Source organism: Schistosoma haematobium, chromosome 1, assembly GCF_000699445.3.
Source record: "Schistosoma haematobium chromosome 1, whole genome shotgun sequence".
NCBI classification, from domain to species: domain Eukaryota; kingdom Metazoa; phylum Platyhelminthes; class Trematoda; order Strigeidida; family Schistosomatidae; genus Schistosoma; species Schistosoma haematobium.
This window is the reverse complement of record NC_067196.1, coordinates 70,091,849-70,114,231: the sequence shown is the minus strand read 5'-3', so window position 1 is coordinate 70,114,231 and position 22,383 is coordinate 70,091,849. Positions and strand designations below refer to the sequence as shown.

The window sequence follows — 22,383 nt, the reverse complement described above, 5'->3', positions numbered from 1 at the left end:
AAAATCCCCTAAACAACTACTTAAGCTTATTTCCGACACAAACCTTGGGAGTCATATCCAGAAACTGGAGACACAACACAACAGAATGGACTGTAGACACACATTATACTCCTCAAGAGTAGTCAAACTCTAGAATTTGCTACCGGCTGAGCTAGTTCAATCGAGTTCCCAGGAGTCCTTTAGGAGATATCTTGACATATTCTTGAAGGCTAAGGACAGTAACTTACATTGATTCCCCAATTTTTTTATTTCTTCTCCTTTATCGTTCCTACCTGGAGGTATTGGTGATCCACTGTTACTAGTTACGGAAGCCCGTTAAGCGAAAGCTTCTATTTCGTCCAAAACCATTTGAACCATTTGACCCATTTGACCCTGAAACATTACAATTTCAGAAGGTTAATTAGTTGTATGTACATACGGGACAGATTGGTCGCATGAGTTTATCTACTGAACATAATAGTGCTACTAATAGTGAGCAAGAAAATCAGCCAGATAAAGTGATACTTCTGCTTAAGGCTGCTGGAAATGCTCCTGTAATGAAAAAGATGAAGTGGTCTGTAAGCAGGAAGCAGAAAATCCATTGGGTAGTGGATTTTATAAGGAAATATATATCATGTGCTCCTTCTGAATCTTTATTTCTCTACGTAAATCAGTGTTTCGCACCGGCCATGGATGCTGAGATAGGTTCACTGTATGACTGTTTCAGTGTAGAAGGAAAACTAATTTTACATTATTGTAAAACTCAGGCGTGGGGATGAAAATATATTTTCTGTTTATACTTATACTTTAACTCACACTTTTATTTCTTTTTTAGTTCAATGCAGGCTCGGCAAGTAAAAGTAGATGGTTTGTTCCCAGTTTTCGACTAACATTTTTTGCCAGTTGGTAATTTAATCAGTTACTTTATTGAATCTGTGATTCATTTGTATTTATACGAAAGAAATGTTTACCCCCGTGCTTCTTTTACTGACTTTGTCGCTTTTGGCCTGCATTTGAAGGTAATCTATTGCAATTTCTTGTAACTTTATCTATATAATATGATTATCAGAGATGAAAAACAAAAGCATGTATGTGCTAAAGTAGTATTTTCCTTGATTTTCTGTATCAATGAACTGTCTTGTACGCCTAATACTAGTTATATTTAAAGATGTAGCATTCAGCAAATCACCTGGTTTGTCCTGATGTGGCTGTTTTATTTCCGTCAATTAGATGGTAGAGAATGTAATCCCATCTAGTATTGTTAGACTGTGACAAATTTCGATTGCTTTATGTCATGTGTGTCAGTCTTGCGTGTGATAATCAGACAGTATTGTGGGGGTTTAAACAGGGAGATAAGATTATGGTCTGTAATCAAGCCTATAAGTAGCATTTCACAATTACATAATGTCATACAACATAGGTATTCAATTATTCTAGAGAAATTGAACATTAATATCCCTTAAGGACTATAATCGTGATTTCTCTGTAATTCTTGTAAAATTAACCTAACTAGCATCTTTTCAGTACCCTGAAAGCCAGATTTAGAAAAATAACGTTACTTTGATTTTACAGCGTTCAGTGGCGTTTTTATAGGCAAGTAGTCTGTAGCTTTATTTAGGTGCCCCAATTAGGACAATAAAAATGCATCTCGAGTTTCATTTTTAATTTATTGGTGTTATTATGCTTAATAGTTTAAAAAAACGCTTCTCTATGCATGAAGTATATTTGGTGGCCATAAAGTTTCCTAAAATGTTAATAAGTGCATAGAACTGTTAGATTTTCTATATTGCCATTAAGAATATGTTTCTAGTGCTCAACGCATTGGTACATAGGTAATTTTTAACCCTCATTAGTTTAAGCCATATAACCGGGTATTATTATCAAACATTAGACTGAAAACATTTGGTTCAAAATCGATTTTATAAATTTTAACATGACAAATGAGTCATATCTTTTTTGAACCACCTTCCTAAGCAATAATTCTAATGATGTAAATAAGCTTAATACACTCAGTTGCTTTATTTTTATGAGCCTTGACATCTCTTCCAACACGCGTTCTCTCAACCTCCCGATGGTCATACTAATCCTACTTCACCATAGTTTTCCTTAGATTTCCGCGTATCTACTGATAATGATCTAAATCCTTTTCGAACTGCACTTCCATCTAAAATCTAGGGTTTTCTCCATTCATGCTTATCAAACCAAGCATTAACAAACGAATAGGAAGGTTAAAGTTTCACACTGACTTTAACTTTCTGGGTTGTGTATGTACGTCATACCTTTTAGCTGCCATCGGTTGACTCCAGTTGAATGACTTTGGTGTATGGAATATAATTCTCCACATAATTTCATATACAATACATATATTGTATCAAAATATAACATTCAATAAAGCCATTAATAATAAGTTATAAGGAGCATCAGTGGTAATAAACGACCACATATTTACCATTCGTCAGGAATGCGCTCCTCTCCCTCTAAATGCAAGTTGTTGCTTCAGGACTGACCTGCGTCAACACTTGAACTAAGGATAGGGAGTGAAGTAATCGAACGCGTTGACAACTTCACTGATCTTGGAAGTCTGGTCAGCCCTAATGAGTTGGTGTCTGACAAAATCTCACCACGGATTCGGAAAGCTCGTTTGGTTTTTGCCAAATAACGTCACCTATGGTGAAGTCGAGATATCCATCTTTCAATCAAATGACGAGTATACTACGCGTCAGTTCGTTCTGTTTTACTTTATGATTGCTAAATGTGGCCATTAAGAGTAGAAGATAGTCGTAAGCTACTAGTATTTGACCACAGATGTCTTAGAAATATTGCCAGCACTTGGAGGGATCACCGGGTAAGTAATAGTGAGGTTAGACGCAGAGTATTAGGGAATGATGGTAAATCAGTTGATAAGGTTGTAAATCTTCACCGACTGAGATGGTTGAACCACGTGTTACGTATGCCTAAACACTGATTACCACGACGCGCAATGCTGACTAGTGTCGGGGATTTTTGGATGAATGTTAGGGGTGGCCAGATCTGGATCAGTCATTCAAAGTCTCTAACCATTGTTTACGATGATCACGCAAACCCCAACCATGTAGTTTAAACCCATTAACACGACTCAGTCCAATTGTCAGTGACTTTATGGACAGATGCCATGTTTTGGTATGGTCACCCCTAACTCTCAGCCTACTACTAATACACCACACAACATCGCCCATCAAGGTTGGTGGTGGTTAGGCATTCATAACACATGTACCAACCACCTCAGCTGTTATAGATCTACCACCTCATCAGTCAATTTGCCATCCTACTCCGTGGTTCGAAAATACACGAGGAATGCTTCAAACACCTATGATAGAATACCAGTAACCTACGAATATCCTCTATTCTTAATGTCTATATTTCACATTCATAATGTAGAACGGACCAAACTGCTGCACAATAAACCTACCCTTTGGTTGGAAGACGGATATCTCTCTCACGCCACAAATGGCTCAAGCCGACGAAAGCCAATTGAGCCTTCCAACTCCTTCCAAGACTCCGTCAAACACCAGACCGTTGTTGCTACGTTGACGTGGTGGTCGGGCTTGCCTATCGTGATGAAGCAACCGAGCTATACTGGCTGGAACAACCGTTCCTCAAGGTCCTACCATGTCAGACAGGTTGGTTGAAGAGCGGTAAGACTAAAAGCAACAAACCCAAGGTCCGAAGGCGAAGTCGTACTGCTGACTGTACAGAGGTGTGACAGCATTAAAGTGTTTCCTTCAGACAACCAGCATGACAGCGATGCTGCCTTCCCACAAGGAGGGGTGGGGTTAGAAAAGGTCGACCCTAAAAATGCACACCTCGCCTTATCCCACGGATATCCGTCTCCGGCGGTAAGGTCCCAAAAAGTACGGAGCTAACACAAAAATTACCCATAAAAAGGTCGTATGTGACCGACCTCAAGCAGTTGTCCCTTGGGCACTGCGGCTACGCTCCCAGGTCACTAAGACCACCTCTAATCCAATTTCCTTTTCAGGTACCTCCAGAACAACCCTTCCACGGTGTGGGCAATCGGGAAGTGATAACCGCCCTCATACCTCTAACAGTACTCAAGACCATTGTATTCATAATCAACCTCCGTCTTCACTTCCTATTATTCCTCCTACATCGACTTTCACCTCTAAACTTCCTTTTTCGGCTTCCCCCTCAAGTGTCACCACAGCCAACGATTCTAGTGCTCAAAACACTGTCCCAGGTCTACTGAAACCTCTCTCCAAACTACACATTGGAGCCTTCAACGTACGCACCGTATGTCAAATCGGTCAACAGGCTTCCTTGTCTAGAACCCTCGAGTCTCGTACCATTGATGTATGCTGTGTCTCTGAAACACGCATGCAGGACCCCAGTGTGGTCATTCACTTGATCTCACCTCGGCAAAAGGAGAGACAACGAGATACACCCTCCGTGTATCTGGTGACGCGATGGCCAGCTCTCGTGGACTGGCAGGAGTAGGGATAGCACTAAGCATGAGGGCGGAACAAGCACTGTCAGAGTGGATCCCCGTTAACAGTCGTTTATGTGCTGTTGGGCTAAAAGGCTCCGTAAGAACTCGGAAGGATAGGGACACACGTCGTTGCCTTTTCGTCGTTTCTGCCTACGCTCCCACTGACTGCAGCTCAGATGAAGTGAAAGATGAATTTTACAGAAAGCTATCTGAACTTCTTCAGAAAGCTAAACGTTCAGACATAGTACTCGTAGCAGGTGACTTTAATGTCCAGATAGGTAGGTTAAACCAAACAGAAAGGCATTTAGGTGGGTATTTTAGTATTTTGGCACAGCGAACAGATAATGGTGATCGTCTGCTGCAACTGTGCTCAGACAATCATTTATTTTTAGCAAACACAAATTTTAAGCATAAGGAGAGACATCGTCTAACATGGCGACCCCTACACATCCCATTTGAATGGGATTTGAATCGACAACTGCATCTCTGTGCTAATGTGGTGTGGCAACTCGAACTGATGTGCGTACGTACGAAGTTCTACGTTGTTACTGACTGACTGACTGACTGACTGACCTACACCAAACCAACAATGGACTCAAATAGACCATATTGCCATCAGTCATCGTTGGAGAGGGTCGGTAGAAGATTGTCGCTCATTCTGGAGTACCTGCTTGGACTCCGACCATGCCCTAATACGGGCACGCATCCGCTTGCGCCTCACTGGACGCAAAAAGCCACAGTAAAAAGACCTATTAGAACTGAGTTGAGTAGCGAGAAAACCAAAAGTAGGTTCCAGGAACAACTGAGGTCACAATTAGGTAGTTCTGAAAACGAGGTTGACCCAGATGTTGCTTGGAAAGCTATACCAACATCTGTGGAAACAGCAGTGACATCTATCAGTGATTTAAACCACAGGGTTACAAAGAACCAATGAATTTCCTTTAGGTCTATTGCACTGATGGATTCTCGTAAACTCATCCCATCAGGTTCTGAACCCGATAAAGAGCGACAACAAATCAGATCTAGGTTAAGCAAAAGTCTAAGGAACGACCGTGAGCAGTGGTGGGCAACGAAAGCAAAAGAGATGGAAAAGGCAGTGGCTATTGGGACACACAAGACAGCTCTACAGACTAATAAAAGAAACTGGAATTAATAAGTCAAGTGTGAGACTATTTCGGAAAAAGACCACACCCTCATCTGCTCTCAGTCTAGACGTTGAAAACGATGGGTGGAACATTTCAGAGAACAGTTCAGCTGCCCGAACACTGATTACCACGACGTGCAATGCTAACCGGTGTTCGGGATGGTTGGAAGTTAGGGGCAGCCAAACCAAAACGTGGCATCAGTGCTTGAAGTCACTAACTTCTAGTGTGAGCCATGTTGGTAGATGCAGACAACTTGGTTGGTGTCCGCGTGACTATCGTAACCAATGGTTGGAGACTCTTGGTGACATTGTTCAGAATTGATGACAGTGGCGTAGGTGTATACACTCTGTCTTTCCTTAAACTAAGAGATTAAAATCGCTTCATATCTTTCTTTCTACGAACTAATTCTTTCTTCCTGTACTATATCCTTATTGAAATCTGTCTTTTACATATTACCACTTCTGAATTAACTACTTGTATGAATCCGGTGTCCATCTTGTTGTGTTAATGAGGTATGGCGACTTGGACTGATGCATATATGTACCTGGTCCTACGTTGTAGCTGACTGACTGACGAACACCAGACCATCAAGACTGATGAGATCTCCAAGATAAGTAAAGTAGTTTATATGTTCAACTGCTTCACTCCCTACCACTAATTCAGGCGTTGACACTGGCCAAACCTGAAGTGAAATCGTGGATTTGGAAGGAGAAAACCGCATCCTAGAAATGCTTGCATTGTTAATTAAGATGGTCAGAAGACTACTTTGTCAGCGTCTTCACCGAACAGAACTATAAAATCCTCGTATTCCAAGTTAACAAGTACATGTGGTAGCAAAATAATATCAGAAAGCTAGATGGCAGGAATGTTATTTCTAAAAGAATGTTTATACCAAAGTTAAGTAAAATTGGGAAAGCGGATAACCCTGACGAACATTTCTAAAAGAAACCAGTACTGATGATTCGTCATAAGCTTTGACTCGACCGGTTGTGTTCGAGTAGAGGGTCTACGAGGTTAGTTTATTTCTTTGACACGCCTTTCAGCGATACACGGCCACAGAACCACGCCATCATCAGAGTTGACTGCTTCTTTAAGGTCAAGGAATGCAACCATAGTTGGGCGGTGAGAAGTATGCTTATTTTTCAGAACTTGTCGAAGGGTGAATATTGGGTCCATACATTTACACACAGGCCTGGAAACAGCCTGGTTCTCTCCGACTTGTAATTAACGAGCTCTAGTTGGACGTCGAAGCATTATTCAAGGTAATATTTTAGACACTTTATTAGTCAAATTGATTCCTCTATAAATATCTCAATAGTATTTTTATCCCTTCTGATATGCGAATAGTCATCTACCGAAACCAGTCTGATGGGATTACTAACAGTTCCCAGATTCTAGTTATGATCTCGGTCAATCAAGCTTCTAAAATTGAGATACCATCTATGAAAATCTCAGAAGTCACTTCACTATGCCGTGCTTCTGTCCATCGTTTTAGATTGTCTATAGCTTTTACAACCTCATTAAGAGTTGGTAGACTTACATCATTTCGCTACTCATATTACTTGGAGATAATAGTTAACAGAGGTGTGACTGGAGGTCATTTGAACTGTTATCTAAAGTGATCTGCTAATCAGTCCAATCTCATGAATTAAAAGTGAATAACAATCTCATCATTTTTGGAGATACTTCCACTAACAACCGGATTTTTAATGTCTGTTTACTTGATCGTTCTGAATAATTGTCTGCTATTACATATCCTCGCTTCCTTTTCCATCCCTTTCGTTCTCGCTGTCCACTTTCCTCACCAAATGTGACTTGGTGGTTTACACGTCAGCTGTCTGGTATTTCAGTGAATAGTTCAGATGGGTATAATGATATGAATAAGCACTACCTGTAGTGAAAGTACCTCTTTAGTTTTCACCAAGAGCTTCAAATTTTCATTGAATTTTTTTGGAAATTAATGTAAATGTGCAACTTAGGCAAGGTATAAAACTTCATACTCCTACTCCATGTAATGATTTTCATGTCCCTAATTTTTAATGGAGCTCAGTAACTATGTAAAGCTTAATATACTGGGTTTTTAGCTACACTTTTTATATTGGATATAGTGATAATAAGTGATTGCCAAAACCAAAATAATAAGAGGAGTTCAATCGCCAATCTCAGTGGCCGGTGTTTAATGTCTTATCTACCACCTATTCAATACTCAGCATACCATGTCTAAGTAAGCGGTGCTTGCATACGTCCAATATGCCTCGATTAATGAACATGTTAAAAATACCTGTAGGACTATTCAGTGTAGTTTGCTTACTCTTCGTTAATTCTTTCTCAATTTAATGTTGATTAGTGTGGCAATGTGAACTATAAGGGTGAAGGCTTTTCCTGTGTACGACTATTTATTATCTTATTTTTGTCGATAATATGTAACGATATAATTAAAGCAAATAATCAGGGACAATAAATATCTTCAGTACTACTCCTGGTGTTAAAAGCATCAATTTCATGAACACTTCGCCTGATTCGCTTTCTGGTTGGTTATCAAACTTTGCATCTAGTCATACTTGCTGTTTGAATTGTGTCACTGTGATATTCGATATTTGAGAATTCTTGTTATAATCGTGATAAGACATAATATGGAGTATTCAGTACCATCCTCTTTATTATGTGAGCTTAGGGTCTCAATTTCGTATCCACCATCGTACCGTGCAACCTAGCTAGTGTGCTATCGAATTGATTATCCAGCAACTTTTATTTTAAAAGGTCTCTTAATTCCGAAATATACGTTAAATGTTTGATCAGTCAATGAAATTGCGTTACTTAGTGTTGTCATTTTAGGTTACGCAAAAAGTGGATGACTGAGGTATCACTTACCTTTTCAGTCTTACTTATGGATCAAAAGAGGTTATTAACACTATTATCATTATGCAGTCAAAATAAAGATAGCGCACTTATTACAGTTGGCTATTTAAGTAAAAATGCTTAAATCCATGTTATTTTATACGAAAAATTCCAAAATTACATGAGGTAATTGCTTGATACTGAATATAGCCTTTTATAGAAATCGACCAAATTGTAATGAGGTCCACACACTTAGTTACCCCTCGAGGAGGGTCATAGGCCGCCCACTAAGTATCCCCATCAAACTCTATCTTGGGAAATCCTTTTCAGCTGTCCCCGGTTGCTGTTGTTTCGTAGGGTCAGACTGTCATTAATAGTCGTAAAGTAAACAGGTTGTAACTGACTGACCGAAACAAATTTACGGAAAACTGTAATACTTCTTGTTTTATAAATGGGGAAAGAATAAAAATAAAGAAGACCACAGATTGGTAGGAAAAATTTGGTATGATTAAGAGTGTAGCGTTTTGTGTATGCCGACATCTTGTAGGTTTCCGGACGACATAAGTCATTAAGCACTTTCTTTGCCACTGCTCACATGGGTTCTTCATAGGCAGTGATCGTTAGGCAGTTTTATCATTTATTTGACGAACCTTATTGCTGCCGATCGAAAGCTGTCAAACAAAGAGAAATCTGGTTCCCTCCAGATTTTTAAATTTTTCTAGATCGGGAATACTAGATAACTCAGTGCTAGTTACCAGACCAAAGTATCCTACTGCTGTCGTCATTTCCAAACAAACAACACTTTCTAGTTCCCCAACTTTCTGTTGAATAAACAGTTATTTGCACGATGGCATTAGTCATTCTTAGTTCTCCCGTCTTTCAATGATTGTGCGGTAAGACCTTACAAAACATGCATTTCAATCAGTAGGGCTCAACTAAGTTCTGCAAGCCCGGTCATCATACTAAAGTAGCAGCTGTCAAATGGAAATAAGATAACACTTTTGCGAGTTGTCGCTGTTATAACTTGCGGTCTTGTGCCCTAATAATGTGTAACGTAATGATACTGCCAGCTAGAGAACCGTAATTTATCGATCGGACCAATAATGCATAAAACCCGTACGAGCAGTCTAGAGTCCTTATTGTTCCTGCTTGTTAAGTCCAAAACACCAATCTCAGCCTCCGCGATATGAATCATGTATTTCAAACATACTGAATTTATATGCAAACCATCTAGACCACATCGTACCATAAAATAGAAAATAACATTTGTACAAGATTCAGCCAAAAGTGTCTGTAAATGTGGGATATAGTAATTGATAGACTGGGCATAACTGAAGAATGGTAAATCGTATAATAATAATTCATAGGTCAAAATAAAGCTTATGGTAGGGGGAACATGGATATGAATATTTTAGTTATTTAACAATTATACGATAAAAATATACGTAGTGTTAGTCCAGAAATAGATTCCGACAGTTACTATTCTTTATTCTCATTGGGATATAACAGTCGCTAGTTTCATTAAGTTGTGGAGATCACTATTGTGTAAATATCTAGGTGAGAGGATTTCAAATTGTTCCGTCCGAGTTTATACTTTAAATGGGCACTCATATATTCTATTAAGTAGCATTAGGTTCCTCGTTGTCTATTCTTGTATCTAGTATAACTGTTCTTAGGATCAATCAATGTGTTTACTTAAATTCCTTCGTACTTTTAAGTAACTGTGGAGGCTAATTTCCTCTCTATATCTGACTCCAATAAATGATATCCCGTTAACTGAGTATTTAACGCTGGCTTAATCTCCTAGTAAAGTTATGGATTTACTCAAGATTATTCAGAAGCCTGAACACCAGTTATAGAGATACTTTATTGTTAAAGATTAATAAAATCTGCAAGCACACAGCGAAACAAAGTGTGAGTTAAAAATCGATATGTATTATGAGTGTTAATCAAGTGTGGATAAATTATTGATTATCTGTGTGTTACAACCAATGGGTAATAGATTAAAGATTGATGTGCAGACACGCGCTCAGTGATACACACAGAAATTAACATAGTGAATTAAGTGTCTAAATTACAGTGAGTAGACAAATAATACAATAGTTGAATGGCCTTACTACATCACCAGCATATCTTGTGCAAGATGTGATATCTGAACAGCCACAAACAAATATTACGAACAGTTTGGTGTGGCGTATTAAGCTTTGTGAAACATAGTTTGACATAGAAAACTACTGGGATGTAACTGATTCGAATACAGCAGCTAAATAACTATTTTGTTTCCAGTAATGCATCCTACTACCTGTAGTTTCTTGATATTAAACTACAACTTTATTAAAAGCTGAGGAGGAACATATAGAATAGGACTCAATAATGTTATGAACACGTTTTCGATTGTTGAAATCAATAAATAGGATATTAGTTAGTCGGTTATATGCAATGATGCTAGTGATTACTGCTCACGGGACTGCATTGTATATATATATGCTAATGTTTTGGATCACTGTTGTACAGTGAGTCCAGGTTGCGAATGATTGGGTAGTTCTAACATAAAACTCGATCTATATGAACTGGATATGCCAAATGACAAATGTGCAATACTTCAATGAGAACCCACCATACTATGCGAGAGGAAAAAGAAAAGTGTTGTAATAAAGATGTGTGGGTGAAGACTCCAGAAGGATTAAATCACATTGAAGTTGGTCCGATCTTATATCGATTAATTTCAGTGACTTTTAACTACAAAATTATTCATTTGAGCTGTCAACACTTGTGCGCAAAACCATAGTAAATAAGTCGATGCAGTTGTATTTAATATCCTCTTCAGAATCAAATCAATGTGCACAGGAGACTAGCGCAGTCTTCCCAAGCCACCAGAAATAGGTGAAGTGAGTACAGTTTTCCAGAAGCACTTGTGGACTTGCACTTGTGTGTCAGAAAGCTGTGGGATTCATGACTTATATTTTTTTAAGATAATTTTCAGGGAGCATTTATTCTTCCTACAAACAAATTAGGACAATTGGTTGATAAGATAATATTGAGGTCATTAGCGTTACCCTTTTTTAAGACTCTCTCTTCTCAATCTGTTCATTTTTAGACCTGCGATAATCCCGATGTAAAGAAGTACATTTTCGACTGTACTGAATCCTTACGACCCCAGATTTCGGAGATAGATGAATTGCGTGTTGTAATTAAATCTATTTCCACCAGTCCATTCGAGTCGAAACCCATTGAATCACTTGTTTTACAGTTCAATAAACTAAATGAAGAGTTTATCCGGTGAGATTTGTTTAGAAAGGAAGTATTGTTATACTTTTTTTAGGGAATTTCTTTTTAGTGAATTATATCAAGCTATCGATGTTCTCCCTGAAAATATTTGTACATTAAGAAAATTAGTTTATTTAGTCCAAAATACGTTAATAACTGATTGCCTGAAGGAACAACATTTTTTAATTGACACAGATGCACTTTTGGTCACAAATTTGTAATAATCCATACTAGCGAACCAAAGACAGCAGTGAATAAGGCAAATGAATGTAGTTAGTATAAGTAGTTCAAAATGTTTGAGGTTTTAAATGAGGAGCCGATAATGATTGGCAGTGAGTTAAAATACTATATTTTGGGAAGGCGTGGAATATGTTATGGTTAGAGATTCCAAACAATACCACGTACTATATTGCCAATCGAACTGGCGACGCATTTCAAGGATTTATACGCTGACCAAGGAACAACAATCAATGCCTTAATACTTATTGGTCCTCAGGTTCCTTCTAACCCACTAGCAAATCAGAAGATTCAGATAAGAGTAGATCTGTTCTCTATTGTACCCATTTCGACCATGGATCAATACTTATACAAGAATATACTTGAAATGCCTAAGAACAGAGCACACTAAATCGGAGGACACAGTGCATAACTAATTAAACATAATTAGGGAGTAGTAAGACGTATAGCAAACTCCGCCTGAAACCCCTCTGGGGCTACTACCGCCTCCAAGCCCGGATAAAAGAAGAGGGTTGGGCATGGGTTTGGTGACCCCATCCCGTAGGAAACTAACTCGCTAAAAAACGCCAACCAAAAAAATTATTCAAACCATTTAAACTCTGCCCCGGGAGTCAGGTCTTCATTTAGACGAGTTATGACACCTCATGGTGAAAGCCGAGCTCCTTCAGAAGTTACAAGGACGATGCCCCTTCTGACAACCATAGCAACCACTTATTTAAGTCCATGAAATGCTCGTACAGTGTAAAAAAAGGCCCAGGACAGAGTGGGTCGGAGAATGCTGGTCGGTGGCCTATGCTCCATTGGGAGTAACAGGCGTAATTAAGTAAGACGTATAGTAAGTCAGTAGGTCAACTGAATGCTTAAAATAAGAGAAACATAGAAATACAACAATACCGTTATCTACTCATTATACAATAGAGATATAAATAACCCGAAAAATAGTCTAGAGTATTCGTCCTGTTCCAACGCCTTCCCTTTTCTTGAAGAATTGTGAAGGGTCTTCACAAGGTCTTCGAATCCAATCTTATATGCCTAAAAATCACTTAAAAGAACATCCATAATCAGATTCTGATAAAAATCAAATTATTTCGTATTATTGACATTTTCCTCCACGGAATATTGTAGGATATTTTCGTAGTAAGATGGCTAAACTTCGGGCTATCTGGACATGCTTGACATTTAACCTCTGGTCATTGTGAGCTGTTCGTTTTCTGAAAACATTATACACTGCCGTAGTGCTTTGATTTTGGCATTTCCCAAAAGTAGTTAAAATATTCTAATAGAAAATATGTTTAATTATGATTTTTTCCATAGTTCCTGATTTTCCATACCATTTGGTTCTTGAACCATTAGAATGTGGAAAATCATTCTGTTGTAATCAGCTTTCAACTGAGGTTTTCATAAAATCCCATTTCAAAACGTGGAATAACGTAGTGTCATTCTTTGAGTGCTCATACATTCGTGGTCGTTTATCTGTTTAGCGAAAGTTTGATAAATTGATAAATTTTTTTTCATTTGGGAGGATAATAATTACGAATTGTTCATTTTACTAGTTTATGTACTAACTTGTTATTTCTAGTGAATTACGTAGATCTAACAATAATAATTATTTACGCGAAATCAAATAGATTGGTTGAATTAGATTCCGTGATTCAGTGGGAAATAATCAAGAACACAAGACACTATAGTTAAGCACAATCTTTTAGTTCCACGTGTTTTACAACCTTCCAGTGATTTACTCTAACTATCTTGATATTTATGTTGTTACTGTAAAACATTCTGTTAGTTTCTCGTGATGCTTCTACTTATCCAACTTGCATGTATAAGTCAATCGAATAAACAAACAAATTACTCCGCTTTTATCAGGTTTATTAGTTATATTTGTGATTTAATCCTAGCTAATCAACTACGATGTGACAACTGGAGTCAATTCGAAACAAGCTATAGGTCTTTCCAGTTCCTGGATTACTTAAATACTATGAGCAAGCACTATAAATTGGGATAAATTTCGTCTGTCAAATTATTTTACTACTATCTATCATACAACCTTGACGTTTTGTCGGAGAACCACTGATTGTTGAATTCATACGACGCTGGTGCATTCCCTTCATTTTAGCGAGTTTTGTTATCAAAAATAGAAGTAGATATTATTTCAGCTATTTCAAATATAGCGTAATGGGTATTTTTATTACAAAGAGATTGCTTAGGTTTTATCTTCATGAATATGTTTGAAACTTCAAAGGCTCATTGTACGTTGTTTGTTGAAAAATGACTTGAAGATAACTTCCAAATAAATGGATAGAAGATTACTTCGAGGATAATTTCATACCAACATTAATCAATTTTGATGATCAGCGATACAGTTCCTAATGCTATTGGCCAGAATGTTGATATCCTATCAAACTGAAAATGACACTGAAACATCAACAAGGAAGTAAATATTTGTTTGAATTAAGATTCTTAAATAACTATTTGGTGTTTGTATGTGAAATAGTAAATCCCAGTGAAGCATACTTAACTTAATCAAAGGCAAACCCGATCAAGTCATATTACTTTGTAAGTGTATCGAAATACCCGGCATATTTAAAAAACTTCAAAGTACAGGACGTAAAGCTTCACCCGGAGCCCTTCTAGGGTTGTTGCCGACTCAAGGGCAGATAAAGGAGAAGAGATAGGTGTTGGATTAGTGACCTCATTTCGTAAAAATAACCTAATAGAAAAAAACACTTAAAATCCGCTCTGGGAGTTGAAGGGTCTTCATGTAGAAGAGTTAGGGCAGCTCATAATGAAAGCGGAGACTCTTTGGAAGTCATGATGTCCTCTTTGACAACCAGAGCAACAATTAATATAGCGCATAGAATGTTCGAGGAACGTGGAAGACCGAAGCCATTCGAATAGCAGTAGAAATGAAAAAATACAACGCCATTTTGCTTAGAATAAGTGGAACCCATTAAATGTAAGCTGAACAGCAAAGACTGGCTTCAACAACAAATGCAGATAAAATTAAAACGGATTCTACCATAGTAAGGCTGAACATTCACGACGGGAAAAGGAAGATTCTGAGATATAATTGTGAGCACCAACTAAACCAAGCTTCATGACGAAGCTATGGAAGAAATGAAAGCCTTCACGTTTCTGTGCTGTATCATTAGTACATAGTAAGGATCTAATGTAGTTGTGGAGACACAATTTCTCGAAGCGAGATCAACATTCCTACAAATGAAGAACATATGGAACTCAAAACAACTACCAACCAACATCAAAGTGAAAATCTTCAATGCGAACAAGAGTTCCACTGTACGGAGCTGAAACTAGGAGAACTACCACAACAATCATCAAAAGGGTAGAAGTATTTATAAACATTTGTCTACGTAAGATACTGAATACTCGTTGGCCGCAAACCACCAGCAACAGCCTACTATGAAGGAGAACAAACCAGCTTCCAGCTGAAGAAGAAATTAGGACAAGAAACTGGAGCTGAATAGGACATACCTTTCGGAAATTATCAAACTATATCATGTGAAATGCCCTAACTTAAGGTCCTTAAGGCAAAATGAAAGGAGACAAACTAAAATACCCATGACACTGGGAATTGTAAACAGATGTTGTTATAAACTCTCTTAATACGACCCAGCTACTCTTATTGCTTAGTACTTTTGGACACTACTTCACTGGACATGGTTCAATAGGGATGTAATTATATTTCAGATAAGGTTGAATGGAAGTAGGGATAACAATTCGAAAAACGTTAGCATATTTATAATTTTTACAAAAGAAGATTCTAGAGTCCTCTCCAAGTATTCGCTAGTGCCGATAAATAGCCAATCAGAGTTCCCCAACACGATTCTGAACGGAATATGCTTTAATTCAATCTATATCCCGCTAACAGACGTCAAAAGGATAAGTAGTAGTTGGCAGTATCTAGAATGGAGAGTCCGAGACAGAACTGTTCGGGGATGCCTGGTGTACGGCCTATGCCCCATGAATGGTAACAGGTATGTATGTAAGAAAACGTAAGTTGGCAAGGTACAAGCATAAACTAAGAGAAAAGATTTGAAGACAAAAAATTAATGCACTTATTCCATTAAAACCAATCGTGACTCATGTCAATCAGTCTTCATTTATGATTTCAACTTGAAAATATACTTTAAAGCAATTAGTCCCTTTGATAAATTTCGATAATGATATTAGAAGACGAAGATTATCAGAACTATGTGATATATTAGCGCAATACATTTCGAACAATCTGGTCACACATATACTTGTTAAGATCATTTATATATAAAAATAAAAGGTCAACTAGACAGGAAACGGGGTAAGAGGAGATAAGGATAATGATAAGAGTAATAATAATAATAATGTGAACACAAAGCGAAACCTAATCACTCTGGATAATAAGTCAATATTACCAGGGTAGGTGTGACCAGATTGTTCGAAATGTATTGCGCTAATATATCACATAGTTCTGATAATCTTCGTCTTCTAATATCATTATTGAAAATATACGTCATATGGTTCCCTATTTTTTTAAACTTAATCTGACTTGATCATTTAAAATAAATCGAGCATTGTGTAGATTGTTAATAATAAAAATAATATATTTGCAATATCCCAATGAGTAGAAAATTGAGTTTTCTGACGTTTCGTAACTCAGTGTAAGCCACTTCTTCATAGAGTAAATAAATGAAATTAAACTAAGTATGAAAAGTACAAAGGTACAAAGCAAGAATATTTGATACGATAAATCAAAACCAGGTCTGACAAAGTCAATATTATGTTATTTCGGTCAAGGCGACCTGTTTTGATTTATCACGTCAAATATTGTTACTTCGTACTGTTCATACTTGGATTAATTTAATTTGCTTATTTCTTTTCGGAAGAGGTGGTTAGTACTGAGTCACGAAATGTCAGAAAATTTGATTTTTCTATTCATTGGGATATTACAAATATGTTGATGTGGAGAGCCAATCGGAAGTAACAAAAGGTCGATCGATGGTAATCAGAAGTGACCCAAAGGTCAAATACATTGTATTGGAGTCAGTGGGTCAGTTTCTTAAGGATAGAGTGGTATATATATGAATGAGTATTTCATTTCATTCGACAGTGTAATACACTTTCTCACTCACTCTTGTGTTGTCGCTCAAATAATCTTTTAAGGGGGGTGGGTTAGCTCATATCTTACTGTGTATCAGTATCAGATTTGTGATACCACACGTCACAACATGTTTTATTTTTAACTTAATTGTTGTCTAGCGTCAAGTTTACGTTTTGACAAATAATAACATATACGTAACTAATCTTCTTTCACTTTTGCATGCAGTTTTACCGATTGGTACATTTCCCACCAAGTAACCTATATTGATCTTTGTTGGCCGGTACATTACTGACCAGATTTAAAACGGTTTTGCCGCTAAGGTATGTATAGTATATACATACGTACATCTGCGACTAATCCCTTCTGTCAGTAAGGGGCTGTGGAGATTGTTGAATTTTATTAAATTAATCAACCGATCTAAAACCACCATAAAAAACTTGGGAGCACTGAGCGACCATTTCGTTCTAGTATGGGGCTCAGCATTCTCAATCTGTGATCGTGCGTACCGGACTCGAAACAAGGACTTCAGCCCCCAGCACGAACGCCTAAATTTACTGGTGAACAGCCTCGAAAGGAAATTCCCTGAATTCTAATGAGAAGCTGTGACCAGTGGAGCTAATCCATGTCAGATGTGAAGTAGTTACTCGCCTAAAACAATAGAAGATTGTCAATCAGTTTCGTGGATTGAATGAGATTGGACATAAACAGCTTTGGATGTCAGCTCAGTGGTCTAGAGGTTAGGCTTTAGCGCATGGAACTGGTTTTGCGTTCGATTCCGCATGACGGATCGTGGATGTGCATTGCTAAGAAGTCCTATACTAGGACGAAATAACCATTCAGTGCTTCCAGATTCTCAATGGTGGTCTTACTTATATCAACCCATATATTTCAAAATAATCCATTTGTTTCTGGTGTTTCGTGCAAATGACTATATACTTCCCCATCAATTTCTGCTTCACTATTTGTTTTTTAGACAGGATATTTGTTTCTCGTTACTACAAGAATATTTTGCTACTATATTGATTCGTTTGAAAATTCTTGACTCTTTTCTGCAACCACTAGAGTTTGGTAGGTTAAAATATTTATAATATTTAAATAACTCTCAATTTGTTTGCTCAAAATTATTAATACGGCTACAAATTTCTGAAACTATCTCGTATAAATAGACAATTTTTGCGTGTTAAAAAGCCGTACCTTATATACTTCACGAAAACAGTAATAGACTGTTTTTTATTTAACAAAATGTCTGGTAAGGATTTATAACGATTAGTTATGAATAGTGTTAAAAGTAACGTTTGTCTGTATGTGAAGTGCAAATAGTATGTTTTTGTTCATGTAACTGAACTGGATTTTTATTTAACTTCTTTGTGTACCCATTGTTTCATGCTATGTATTGGCTCCACCATTAATAATCTTAACATCCATTAGTTAATGTTCATAATAAGCTGAAAATATCAGTTCGGTGGCTCTGTTATCTTTTCTGAAGTTCTTCGTTTTGACGACGATATGTTTGTTAGTCACGTTTTTCGTACCTGAACTAAAGTAATGATGAATACAACTTGTGGATTGTTTATCTATGTAGACACAGCTCACATAATGTATTGTTTTTGCTTGTTCAACAAGCAAAAGTTTTCAGGTTATTTTCTTTCAACTTAATTATAAAACACTGTATAACATCACAAAATATAAGTGAACGTCCCCTAGTTAATAATTAGTAATTAGTTACTCACTAGTAACTAATTTCTAAAGGTAGTTCCGGATTTCTAGTGTGAAGCCGTGATCAGTGGATTTCAACCACATAGAGTATGAGATACTCACTCGCCAAGTACATTGAAAGATGTTTGCAGATTATTACGAGTTAATTGAATTTAAACATGTAAACCATTGGATACCGACTCAGTAGTAAAAAATTTAAGGTTGCACGCGCAAGACTGAAGTTCTTGGACTCTACTTCAGTGGGAGGGGTAGTGGATGGTCATTTCTACAGTGTCCCATGCCAGGAGGAAGCTGTTGGATAATACCTCGTTATACATTGCTCATGTACTCAGTTTGGTTTTTTAGACTGCTTTCAGATCTAAACTTCAGTGCATGATAAATGAGTAAAGGACAGTTTACAGTTGACTTGATTTCTGTCTAGACGGATTGAGGAATGTTACTTATGTTATTACTGAATTATGAGTGATATTTCTGTGAATATATTCTGATATAAATGATCGATTTCTAAGTGGCTGCTTGAAAATTTAGTCTTCCAAAAATCAGTTTCATTTGTGTTATAAATAATTTTTTTTTCTAGCAGTAATCTTACTAAACTCTTCTTACCGTTACATTTACAGTTTTCATTTTTATTCACAAAATGATTCATCATCGGTCGAGATTAATTCGCATTAGTTATTAAATTTAAGGTGCGATTATGACCTCGTCAATAGTAATGTTTTTTTGTTAACGTATCTCAATAATTAAGTACGGGTTCGCATACTTAAGTACCATCTAAACTTATGATGGTTTGGTATACTACCCGATCATTCAAATTGAAATAGATGTAGCTAAGTTTAAAATTGCATTTCGAGAAATATAAAGCAGATTTCTAAAGTACTGATTTTGAACTTCATTTAGTGCTATTTGGTTAACATTATTGATTGGATCCATTTACAAATCCATTTTTATTCTTGAAACCTTCAAACTGTAGATTTATTATCCGTCTTTGTCTTGATTTTTTTAGAGACGACTTGGGAACCATGGGTACATTTCTGTTCGTCTTCATATCAAAATGAAGTAAGAAACAGTTGAAATATAAATAATTTAGTCTATCCTTTTTTATTAATATATTGGACTGAAGACTGAATGTCTGGTCTACAGCCAGTAATAATTATTGAAATATTTATTTAAAATTTCTATTGCTTGTAAATATAGTCTCTAGCATTACTATAGACACACGTCTCCATGATAACGTGTGGTATTCAGCTGGTTACTTTGAAACTTAATCAGTTTTTATGGAAGTGTACATCTAACTTTTAAGAAATTATCCACCTTTAGATATTCTTGTTATACAAGATTGAAAATATACTTTTTCCCGTCACATAAGCCAATAGCATCTTTTCATTAAAGTGCAAAATTATCATTCATGTATAGTTGTTTTTGGTGCATGTTAAATAATAATAATAATAATAATAATAATAATAATAATAATAATAATAATAATAATAACTCGAGAGACAAATAAATGTTGCTATAATTAAGTCATTTAATCAGCATCATTACAATGTTTGTAAGTCGTCTAGTTTTTTTTTTTTCAGTTAACACTCAAAGTTTCTTGTCCAAGACAACTAATTTTTAACTCGAAATTATCTGTTTAGAATCCTACAATGTCATGGAGTTTGATACCAAAAAGCAATACAAATGTTACTAATTCCGGTTCAGTTTATCCTATCAAATCATTCCAAACTGAAGATATTCAAGTAAATCAACTTATTTGCTGTCTGCATATTTTATCTATTTTCTTTTCTTCTAGATGCAAGTGTTTTTACTTCAGTATTGATGTGTTGAAGAAGTTTTCAAATTCTAGTTGAGCTTTTACAATAAATTTGTTATCTTCACATCAGTTTTCTCTTAATTTATACCAGAACAGCCATTCAAATCCATCATGACTTTTGGCCTGCTAATTATCCCGTAACAAAATCGCCAATCAGAACACTGATTCATACGACATTCGCCCTGTGCCAAGCCAATGACGCGTTAACCAGCACAAGCAACCTAGAGTCAACTCTGAGTCTTTATTGGTTCTTCTCGCCTTGCACGCCCGTTGAGTCCAGTACACAATCTCAGCTTCCACTGTATGAATCATGTATTTCAGACATACTCAGTTTATATACAAGCAAATTAGACCGGACCTCACACCACAAAATAGAAAATAACTACTACATAAGATCAAGCCAAAAAGTGAATGTGAATGTGAGAGACTGTTACCAATAAATCGAGAATAAGTTGAGAATGGTAAATCGTGTCGCAATAGCCAATAGATCAACTGAAGGGTATACGTATATATATATATAATCATAGTCCATAAACAATTCCTAGAAGTTACCATTCGTTTGTTCTTCGTTAGGATGTAACAAGATCAATGAGTAATAAGATTTAAATAGTTTCCTAATTTTTCAAATTATTTAAGAAAAAGATATTGTTTTGAAGGTCAAACATCAGGAATGAAGTTCTAGTAGAAGACAATAATCTTGGTGCATACTATTCAACAACAATAGCTGTGTGCTTATGTTTTGTAATCTTAGAAGTAGATGAATATCATAACTGCTTAAAGCATCTACGGTGGTGTCATAAATAAGATTCTAAGGGAACTAGTAATTCAGCAAATAAATCAATTAATGTATAAAGTCTGTTTGATATCATATACCGAGATAATGTGTCTGTGTAAATAATTTTCCTCTCACCAAGTAGTCAAACTTCCAGTGGACATGTGAATTCTGTTCTTATGTTATGAGTTAAAATAAATTCATACTGTATTTAATGTCATATGATATTTAAAGCATAAGTGTGTTACTTACAGATAAGTATTCATTTAGACAAAATACTAAATTAATTCAGTTTTACATGAAACTATCCTCTTCAATTGTAGTCGACTTCTTTATCGAATAAATTTGTTTTGTTATCATAAATGTACACTACTATGTTATATTAATGAGAGTATCTAGAAAATTTATTTTTTCACAAGTACTAAAGTATCATGGTACTGAAAATCCACAACTGTTGCGGCTACCTTGATGTGGTGGCTCGGCTTGCCTATCGTGGTGAATCAGTCGGGCTTTACTGACTGGAACAATCGTTCCTCAAGGTCCTACCATGCCAGGCATGTCGGTTAAAGAACGATAAGATTAAAAACAGCAAACCCAAGGTCCAAGTGCGAAGTCGTAATATTGACTGTACAGAGGTGTGACGGTAGTAAGGTTTTCTCCTCAGACAACCCGCATAACAGTGATGCTGCCTTCCCACAAAGGAAAAGTGGGGTTAGAAATGGTCGACCCTAAAATTACACACCCCGCCGTACCCCATGGATACCCGTCTCCTGTGATAAGGTCTCAACAATCAATATCACTGTATTCATAATCGATTTTCCTCTTCAGTTCCTATTATTCCTCCTGCCTCGACATTTGGGTGGGTATTTTGCTATTCCGGCTCAGCAAACAGATAATGGTGATCGTCTGCTGCAACTGTGCTCAAACAATCGTCTGTTTTCAGCAAGCACCAATTTCAAGCATAAGGAGAGACATCGTCTAACATGGCGACTCTCTGTACCAGACCAGCGATGGACTCGAATAGACCATATTGCC

General features: G+C 36.8%; 1 protein-coding gene across 2 annotated transcripts; it reads left to right on the top strand.

Moving 5' to 3' along the window:
* Window positions 1-271: 271 nt before the first annotated feature.
* Window positions 272-21,548, top strand: ATG12 (Ubiquitin-like protein). 2 transcript variants are annotated; one of them, XM_051209562.1, is made up of 7 exons: window positions 272-846; window positions 883-998; window positions 11,546-11,727; window positions 18,021-18,115; window positions 19,767-19,819; window positions 20,401-20,502; window positions 20,556-21,548. In XM_051209562.1, the coding sequence occupies exons 1-7, from the start codon at window positions 819-821 to the stop codon at window positions 20,580-20,582; spliced, it is 603 nt and encodes a 200-aa protein (XP_051075015.1). In that variant the 5' UTR covers window positions 272-818; the 3' UTR covers window positions 20,583-21,548. The 2 variants fall into 2 exon arrangements, with proteins under 2 accessions (XP_051075015.1, XP_051075014.1); XM_051209561.1 differs by having other exon boundaries at window positions 272-998.
* The last annotated feature ends 835 nt before the right edge of the window (window positions 21,549-22,383 follow it).

Bases quoted from the DNA above. Each gene is read 5' to 3' on its own strand.
- ATG12 (XM_051209562.1), top strand. From the start codon at position 819: ATGCAGGCTCGGCAAGTAAAAGTAGATG. The intron at 18,116-19,766 runs GTAGGTTAAAAT...TGATTTTTTTAG, and splicing joins TCTGCAACCACTAGAGTTTG to AGACGACTTGGGAACCATGG. The intron at 19,820-20,400 runs GTAAGAAACAGT...TTATCTGTTTAG, and splicing joins CGTCTTCATATCAAAATGAA to AATCCTACAATGTCATGGAG.